Consider the following 9987-nt stretch of genomic DNA (forward strand, 5'->3'; position numbering starts at 1 on the left):
CTTATAACCCCTCCCCCCTCCAAAAATGTAGGCTACTATTTAAGTCAGAGGTCAGGTAACAAGCACTCAACTATGAATTAACACGATTTGCCTTCTATTTACTTAAACTATATCATATTCTTCTGAATCAAAATTAAACTGGGTTAATTATTGTAGATGCATTTAATCTCTTAGGACGTAATTTATGTTTCTGAAATAGGAGATGAACAAATACACTAAGAGTTAATATAGCTTCTCTAACACTCACTAAACTTTATTAGGTTTAATTTTTCCCTTGTAAAGCAAAGCATATCAAACTCCATTCAAATCATTGCTTTCTATTATTCCTATAGAAACAACTTTAAATAATCTTGATTTTGGGTCCTAAAAGAAAAATATCCCATGGAGTTTTATCATGAACAAGAATACTGGAACACTGGGGACCAGGGGTGAAAATAGACTGTAACTTCAGTTACTAGGAAGCTATAAGGAGGCGCACAAAAAACATACAGTTAACCCTTGAACAACACAGGTCCACTTAAACACGGATTTTTTTGGATAATTACAGTACTGTAAACGTATTTTCTCTTCCTTGTGATTTTCTTTTTTTTTTTTTAAAGATTTTATTTTTATTTTATGTATTTTTAATGTTTTAATTTATTTTTGAGAGAGAGAGAGACAAAGCACAAGACGGGGAGGGGCAGAGAGGGAGACAGACAAAATCAAAAGTAGGCTCCAGGCTCTGTGCTGACAGCTCAGACTAGTGAACTCTCTGGGGCTCGACATGTGGGGCTTGAGCTCGTGAACAGCGAGATCTTGACCTGAGCTGAAGTCGGACGCTTAACCAACTGAGCCACCCAGGTGCCCCCCTTGTGATTTTCTTAGTAACATTTTCTTTTCTCTAGCTTATTTTTACTGTAAGAATGCAGCATATAACATACAAAATACATGTTAATCGACTTTATGTTATTGGTAAGATCAACCAATAACCAATGTTATTGGTGAAGTATGTTATTGGCTTCTGGTCAGCAAGGGATTATTAGTGGTTAGGTTTTTGGGGAGTCAAAAGTTAAACTTGGATTCTCAACTGCACGGGGAAGGGGTGACAGCACCCCAATCTCTAAGTTGTTCAAGGGTCAACAGTATTCACTTTTGTTCACAAAAATTATTTTTCAGCCTTGGAATTTTACTGCCAATCTCCTGGCACTGAACATTAACTTTCACACTCACTTTTAAAGTGTTAACAACTTTCATTTCCCATCCTTTGAAAAGCCACAGCTTTAGGCTTCTGAAATATTTAATCAAATTATTTAAAAAGTCAAAACCAACACCTTCCAGATATATTATCTGGGTTAAGATAATTAAATGGGTTAAGATAATTAAATATTAACACAAAACTATTAATGGACACTTTGCTTTTTTAAAAAGTATATTAATTTCTCTCCTTCTAAGAGAATATAATTTGACACACTGAGCCATGTATATTGCTACACCGACAAGAAAATAATTTCCCTAGAGACATAACTTCTTATGCTTTCCGAATACTTTACCTAAAAATATATTCTTATATTTAGAAAGATTCTAACTTACATACGTAAAAGATAATACAATGTTTATTTTTGTCAGTGTAGGAAAAATACTCCCAAATTTAAAAAAGAGAAAAAGAATAATATGTAAAGGAAAACATTTTAAATAAATATCAATCCTTTTTATAACTAAAAATGCTTTTGAGGAAGCAGCAATTTAAATAACTCCAAAACCTTGTTTTCCCCAAATACTGAATATTCAAAAAAGTTAATTTACACATTTTCCTTTGAAAACAATTTCAAATAAGACAAATGATAAGAATTAAATATTTAAAACCTGCAGAAAAACATGTTTCAATTTGTGCTGAAAGTTAATGGGTCACATTCAGTTCTTTTTAGTAACAGGTATCAGGAAATGGCTTTATGTTTTTAAAGTTTTAACAAAATGTGAAGAATAACATATCCCAAAATCTTTTAATACAAACAATAAAGAAAACCCTGTATGCAGTACTAGGTATTACCCATTTAAATTAAAACAAAACAAAAAAAGCTAAACAAATGGACTGTAATAACTATGCGGTCTACGCTACAAAAAAAACCCCTTCACAGCACTCTAATTTTAAACTTGACAAAGTACCCTGAGCATAAAATGTTTATCACTGAGAAATAATTCTGAAGCCTAGCATTCAGTCCACAGGATCTGTCTTTCAGCACATACCTTGAGACTATTTACACACTTGAAAGAATATTTGCATTTCTTTGACTTCCATTTTCCCTTCCCCCAACTTTTCCTTCCAGGAGCATTTGGTGTATTTGTAGGTGTATCAGGGCGTTCAGTGTTTGTACCACTTTCTATACTGACAGCATCATCCTGTAAGCAGTAAATTGGGAAAAATTACGTGAAACAGCAATACTGTAGCAGCAAATGACAGGGTAGCTGCTCATTGACCTAAAAGCAGTGATTAATAAATTCTGTAAGAAATGCAAAAATTTATTCCTGTCTCCAAATAAGGATATAAAGGAAACTAGCTACGCTTTAGGATTTGTGGATTTCAGCAACAATCTAAACAAAAAAGCTAATCAGAATAATGAGAATAATACTGCCTTTAAATAACAAAGCATTGGTCTGTGCCAGCCACCTTAATACACTGGCTCATTTCATCTTTACAGCTCTTCACAGAAGGTACTGTTAGATAAGAAAGTGTTGTTTAGAGATCCTAAGAGGTCTCTTGCTACTAGGGTTGCTGGGATTCAAAACAAGCTGTGACTCCTAAATCTGACTGAACTACATGTTACATGTTTTCATAATTTATTTGACCGCTGCTCTGTTTGGAGCACGGGGGTTGGTAGCCCTTTGAGGATGATGGAGTATTGATGCCTCTTATTTTAGATGTAGTTTTTGAAAATCCTGTTATTCAAATTCCGCTTAATTATAACACAAACCATTTAGAATCTTTATAAAATCCTACATATTCTGTGCTATTTACAAGTGACATTTGCCTCACAGCGCTTATGTAATAATGATATATAGAACTCCAGAAACTCTCTATAATTAAAGTAAAATCATTCCGAATGTAGAAATGACTGCAGGAAACCATGAAAATTCACTTAATTTATACCCTATCTCCAGTGCACAAAATACATTCATGGCCCTCTAATCTAAGATTTAACTACCTCCTTTGATTACATATTCCAGTATGTTCTTTGGAATAAAGAGATTTATTTAAACCTATTGCCTTAGGGCAACAGCTCCTAAATTCATTCCACAGAAAGGCTGTTTTTGCAGAGTGCCTGTTAACATCTATTAGAACAAGTCTAGGAAACACTGCCTTAGGGGCTATTTCTAAATGATTGCTTCCTAAACCTGGTGTTATATTTACAAAAGGGTAAAAATTAACTGGAGTGTCAAAAAGCATATAAAAAATTCATACCATACAAACTCACCTAAAAACAGTATGGTTTTATACAATTGTTCTTGGGGGTAGTCGTCAAAACTTCAAATGGTTCCTACCTTTTTAAAAATACACTAATTATTCTGGAATATACTGAATTGGATGAAAAGACTAGATAGATGGTACATAACAGGTGCTCAATAGTTGGAATTTTAATTTTAATGTAAATATAATCAGATAAAAAATGTAAACTTTTAAGTTCAGTTCCCAGGCTGAAATCATGGTTTATATCTCTATTTCTCCCCCTCTTCACAGTTTCAGAGTTACCATCTAGTGCAGAATGTAACCGTTTTTCAGTGGAAAACTATGCATTATCTATAGCACCTTTCCAGGTTATCATATTCTAGCCCTCTTCATTGCCTTTAAACCTCACAACTCATTTTTTATTGTGGGTAACTAACTTACACTCCTGTAAATTCTGTCTCCAAAGGTAAAGGCTCAAAATATCTTCCCTTCTACTCTGGAAAAAAACTTTTGTCTCCATTTGCAATTTCACCTCTACATTCCTTTAATGTATACTGTCTGACTTACACTTGCCCAGTTCTCTCATATGAGTAAAATGAAAATTATGTTTCACTTACCGTTTTTATGGAAACTGTCTTTTAACACTGGAGAAATGAAATAATAAAACTGACATTTACTCACCAGCTTCTTTACATTCTGGCCCAAATTTCAACCGCTAATCAAGAAACCACACAAAACCCTGTTTTGTTTTTTTAACTGACCACTTAACTTACCCACCTCCTCCCAAAGGAAAATCACAAAGGAATCAAATGGAAATGCAAGTTGCAATGCTTTAATTTTATCTTTAAATTAAAATCAAACCTTTGCTGAGTATCTGTGTATAGGATGATTTCCACTTTGGCCCCTCCTCAAAGTACAGAATGATGATATGGCACTACCATCTTCATTTGCCCAACAAGAAAACAGGGATAGTAATTTGTCCCTTAATCTTGCCACAGGTTGCTTAAGCAAAGGATAAGTCTCCAGATTTAGCCCTCTGCTAGGCAACCATTAGTACTCTTCTAAAAGTTACATACTCTGCAGTCATAAGACCTTTAACAATTCAATAAAATGGCATATACATATATACTTAAAATATGTCCTTTTCAATTCTCTGATTCACATTCACAGTAGTATTTGCTCAGGTTACCTTAACTCCAACTCAAAAACACCACATTCTTTCCTCACTTCCTTTTGGCCTTCTCTTCGCTATTTGGTTTCCAAAGAGTTAAGACCACTGCCCCTGTTAGCTTTTTCTGAACTAATTTTTCTACAGAGTTCTCTACTGCTTTTCCTTATTGCTTCCCCCTAACTTATGTCCTACATCTGAGGTCCTTGGGTGGAATTCAGAGGGTGTCTGAACCTAAATGGCAAAACAAACCCGCTTAATGTTCACCATCTTTAACTGAAATTTAGCACTTTCTTCTATTAAATGAAGGTAACATACTGCTGTAGCTGTGACTTTCTCATCAGTGGAAATCAAGTATTTTTATATCATATGCTAGTAGTTGCAGATCTCAAAAAAATTGCCTATGCCCATCATTACTACCAGACACCTTTCCAGATCTAGTTACTTAATGTGCTAATAAAGAAGCACTTTCTTTAAACACTTTATATTAAAGGACTTAATTTATGAAAAAAATCTTAAATTTGTTTTGAAAATATTTTTTAAGGTATTTCATAATTTTATTACTTTGTTCATAATCTTATATATTGTATTTTATACATTTAAAATGTTGTTCTGAGAAGACTACCCAGGATTCATTGAAGTGTTCCAACGCACAAAAAAGGTTTAAAGTCCCTACCCAAATCAGGGAACCAAAACAAAGGCTTACTCCATTGTTTGGTTCTAAGCAGCTTTAGAATGCAAAAAATATATCCTCCTTAAGGGTCTACCAAAAACAAAACAAAAACAAAAACCTGCAATTTATTTTGTTCCCTGAACTTTTCCTCAGTCTAGATTATTGGCATTTTCATTACAGTTCTACTTGATTAGTATGCACAAGGGCCAGAAGCATTAAGTCTTCACAGTAACTAACACTTGTATAGTACTTATGGGGCAGGCACTCTTTTCATCACTTCACCTGTATTACCTCTTTTAGTCCTCACAAATACTCCTTGAGGTAAAGGCCATTATTAATCCCATTTCTAAGAAACTGATGAAACCAGACCAAGTACCTTGCTCAAGGTCAAGCACCCAGTAAGGAGTAGATTTGGAAATTTTAACTTAACATGTGGATCCAATCTGTACTCCTAACCTAATCTGCCCAGAAAACACTTTTTAAAAAGCAGAAATAAAACAGGTTCCAAGGACTAGAATGAAGAAGGTCAACAATGTTAGAAAGTAATATATAAGACTGAGAAGCACAAATAGGAAAAAGATTTGAGGTAACATTCAACACCTAAACTTTCTAGAAACTTTAAGTTAGAACTAACAATTCCCCAAACATCTTTCTTCTATCTGCAAAAATAATTCTTTCCCATCTCGAGTGAAACTTTCGGTAATGACCCCATGCCATACATATCCTTCAGTCGGTGATGTAATGATGTAGAATTTAGGAACGGGGTGTGTAACATAGCGTTTATTCCTAAAACTAGCCAAAAGGACGAGAAAATGAAGAATTTACATCACGCTCCTATAACACTTTAAAGATTTAAAAAATATATTCAGATTCTATTGCCATGTATTATGAAAAGGAGGTTCACACTATGCAGTAATACCTTTGAATTGTCAAGACATTTTGCTGATCGTATTGGATATAAACTTAAAATTAATGTCACTTTAGTTATTACTGGCGACTTACCTAAACACTAGACGATTATGGAGATCCATTTCAGAGCTTAAACAAAAGTCTGATTCCAAAATACCTTGCACTTGCGAAGCCATTGGCCCACACCTAAAAACATCTGCCTTTACCACTGTTACCTAAAATCTTCCAGGTCGTCCCCTTTATTTCAGTAAAAATTTTCAGAACAGTAATCGACTCTTAGTACTTCAACGGTGATTTCCCTCTCCGACTCAGAAGACGACCCTCTCAATTCTGCTCCTCCGGAAGAAAAGCCGCCTGTCAGGCACACCCCATTCCCATCCACAAGACAGAAGTAGACATAAAATCCCACCTTTAGAAGAGTCACCCAAAGCCCTTAAAACGAAGATCTATCTACTCTTCCCATCCTGAACAGCACGTAAGGGTCAAGAAAGTGACACAATCCCCAAACTCCTCTTAAAAAGTCACTAACACACTCTGGCTCCTCCTTCCAACTTTCTCAGAAAAAACTCTAACTTGCCTTTTAAACTACTGGAATCTCAGATCCGCACTCTCCCCAAATCTCCCGAAGGCCCAAACACTGCCCAACCACGCAAAAGGATCTCAGAGCAGACCCCTTCAGACCCTCCTCCCACCACGCTCTCTTAAACCACTCTCCTTCGCCAAGTTTCTGCTTGCTCTCGGCCCCTGCTCAAAATCCCCATAGAGACAAGTTCGATTTTCTCCTCCACGCCCGCGTTTTCCTGCGGGTGACACCTCTCCCTCCCCCCCCAAAGCAGCCCGCCCGCCCCCGCACCGACAGTTTAAAAAGAATTTAAAACTTTCATTCCAGAGTTCCGTCCACACGGAACTGGGCTGCACTCACATTCTCGTCTCCAGAGAGGTCGGGGTTGCTGTTCTCGTCGCTGCTCAGCTTCTGCTTCTTGGCCGCAGGCATGTCTGTTCCCGCCGGCGCTGTCGACACTTCCCTCTCGGACATATTCCTCCGCCTCCCTCCAGGTTCCTGCCGCCTAGGGCGGGGCCTCCGCCACACCGCCGTCAAGCAAGCCCGGCCGGAGCCTGCCGCAAAGTTGCCACTGCCGCCGCCACCTCCACCGCTCCCCCCACTGTCGCAAACCGCGCCCAGCCGCCGAGGCGGGCGTGCGTGCGACCCCGCCACACTGCTGAAAAAGGGGCGCGCGTGCGCGCCCTCCCGCGCAGCTTCCTGGCTCTTTCCCTTTCCCTGCTCCCGTCTTGCCCTTTTCCCGCCGCCCTCCCGGCAGTTTGCACGGAGAGGTGAAGATCCGTTAGCTTTCGAGAGCAGTATTTCGTACGTCCCCTTTCCCTACTGCCGCCTCGAAAAAGGAGGAGCGGAACTCAAAGGGATGCCCCCTCACCCCCTTCCTCCTTCCAAAGACGTTTCAGCCGCAATCGGCCCAATCCTTCGATCCCCGACCCGCTGCAAGGACTCGAAAGTCTGTGGAATGGACTAGACCACCAATGTTCCAGGGGATGGGGGAAGATACGAGAAGTCACCTCTTGCTTTAGCGGCATATGCCAAGCGTCCTTAATCTTGAGTTCGGAGGACAACTCTCTCACGTTATTCATGGAACTGTTGAAGCTCTAGCTTTTGGTTGTCATTAGGAGTTGGAAAACTGTAGAGAGCCTCTCACTTGTCTCCCCCATCTAACAAATGGAAGTTACCCGCTAAGAGGTGCGCATGCGCTGGGGCGTATTCTCGCGCTGGGTTGTCCAGACCCGCCTACTCGGGCCCCTCCTCTTCGAAATCTTGTTTGCTGAACCAGGTAGTCTTCCACCGGGTTCCTATAGTCCAGGATGGATTTCGAAGAACGACAAAGTCATAGTGTCTGGATGCTTCCTAAAGTCTTGATGAATATTTAATATGATGAATACTTATTTCAATCAGTGATTCTTCTCACCCAATTGGTACCAACATTGGGTATCGTTTAATTTAGGAATATCCTGTAATTATGATTCTAGACTCCAATGAGTTATAGCCTAAAGGGCTCATTTTAACTGTTAAAAAAATTGTGAAGGTCTGAAAATAAGTAGTTATCTCCAACTATGTATAAGGCTGTGATACTTAACAGACAAAATTTGGAGACATACCAGATAAAATTTTAGGGAAAGGCAACATAACTGGTATACTTGACCAAAATGTTTGTTTCCAATAAGTGTTAGTGTATCTGGGCTCTTGACATGTGTCATATACATTGGCGAACCTTGTGGATTTGTTAGATGGTTCATTAAGTCACATAATCAAATCAGGAAAAGGAGGGCCAGGACAAGAAATAAAAGCCAGACCCTCAGCCCCCTTTTTGGTAGCTCTTAGTTGTGACTACTTCTCTTTCTGGGCCTCATTGCCCTCATCTATAAAACTGAGGAAATTGGAAGGGACCTGACACTTCTTGAGCACCTACTTAATAATACATATTTTTTCTCTCTTATAACTCATTACATCATCCAGTGGATAACCTGAATAGAGTGTCCCATCCATAAAATTCTTGTGTACTTGAATTATTTTTGCATGATTCCTTAAGAGAGAATATCAGTTTCATTATCTGCAGCTTGCAAAGTCACTTTTCCTTTTGGGAACGGAGTTAAGAATGATAAAAAGTAAGGTAAGGTAAGGCAAAGGGCAGAATAAGGTTTTTGCAGTGAAGATTTAGGAAAAATAAGCTGAAAAAAATTAAAGTTCAGGTCTTAATAATAATAGTAATTGCAGTCATTTGCTGAATTCTTCTAATGTACCAGGCACTACTAATTACTTATCAATTGGTGAGAAAGAGATGACACTTGTATGGAGTCAGCCACTGAGAAAGTAAGATGTGCTTTGGTATGACATTTTCATGGGCAGAGACAAACTTCCCCTGTCTGTTGAAAAGATTGTGAAACTTTGCTCTACAGTTAAAGACTAATCAACTAAAACATTTCCAATCCAAATTACTCTATGTGTCTGGGATCAGTAGGAGCTGGGAAGTGGGAGTCAAATTCTGATCATAAAATGAGGGAAGTTGCTGAACATTTGAATAAAGGACATATATGGAAAGAAAATGCCTCTAAGCATGCATGTTATCTGTAACAACGCAAAAATACTTTTAAAGAGTTTTGTTACAACTTGCAAGGATATTTTAATTATTTTAATTTTTTATGGGTCAGGGATAATAAATGGAAATTAGTTAAAGCTCATTACTGATGTTAAAAAATCATTTTGACACTTGTTAAAATAGTAGTGAACTTTATTCAGGATTATTATAATAGGTGTCAAGACTGTTGCAATAGGAAAGAGGGCTCAACTCTGAAACACAGCAAGGACAAGTGAGGACTTATAATCAAGGAGCAGAGTTGGAGGTGAAGGAGTTTAGGACTTGCCATCCACAATATGCTGCTTTGGTATATTGGTGATTTTGAGCTAAATGCACTTGGGAAAAAAAAAAAAGGCTTCCTCTAAACTCTTCTTATCTGCCTGAAGACAGATCCTCCAAAAGGAGCTCAACTGTTATAAATCCCCTCCCCAGGAGTTTCATCAACCAGAGAAGACTGACTTATCACAGAAAAGACTAGAAGTCACACCACACCCAGACATACTTTGTCACAAACTATCATAGCTCCCATATATTCTAATGACCTATTCATCTTTCCAAAAAATCATTTACTTTTCCCTGTGTGACATACATCTCCCAACTCCTTCCCCTGTGGAGATGGTATAAACTCAAATCTCACTGCTTTTTGGGGTATTCGCTTTTTTCCCCCTGTGAT

At 38.0% G+C, this 9987-nt stretch overlaps 1 protein-coding gene across 4 annotated transcripts in view; it reads right to left on the reverse strand.

Moving 5' to 3' along the window:
• The window catches only part of EED (embryonic ectoderm development), a 32529-nt gene extending 22868 nt beyond the window's left edge, over nt 1-9661 (reverse strand). The window contains exons 1-2 of one of the 4 annotated variants that reach the window (XM_043579995.1): nt 7094-9661; nt 2224-2376 (exon numbers count right to left, since the gene is read on the reverse strand). In XM_043579995.1, coding sequence (XP_043435930.1) covers nt 2224-2376; nt 7094-7207 — 267 coding nt within the window. In that variant the 5' untranslated portion in view covers nt 7208-9661. The remainder of the gene's footprint in view (nt 1-2223; nt 2377-7093) is intronic. The other 3 variants (XM_043579994.1, XM_043579997.1, XM_043579998.1) reach the window with 3 other exon arrangements.
• Nucleotides 9662-9987: the final 326 nt, after the last annotated feature.

This window comes from Prionailurus bengalensis, chromosome D1, assembly GCF_016509475.1.
Source record: "Prionailurus bengalensis isolate Pbe53 chromosome D1, Fcat_Pben_1.1_paternal_pri, whole genome shotgun sequence".
Lineage (NCBI taxonomy): Eukaryota > Metazoa > Chordata > Mammalia > Carnivora > Felidae > Prionailurus > Prionailurus bengalensis.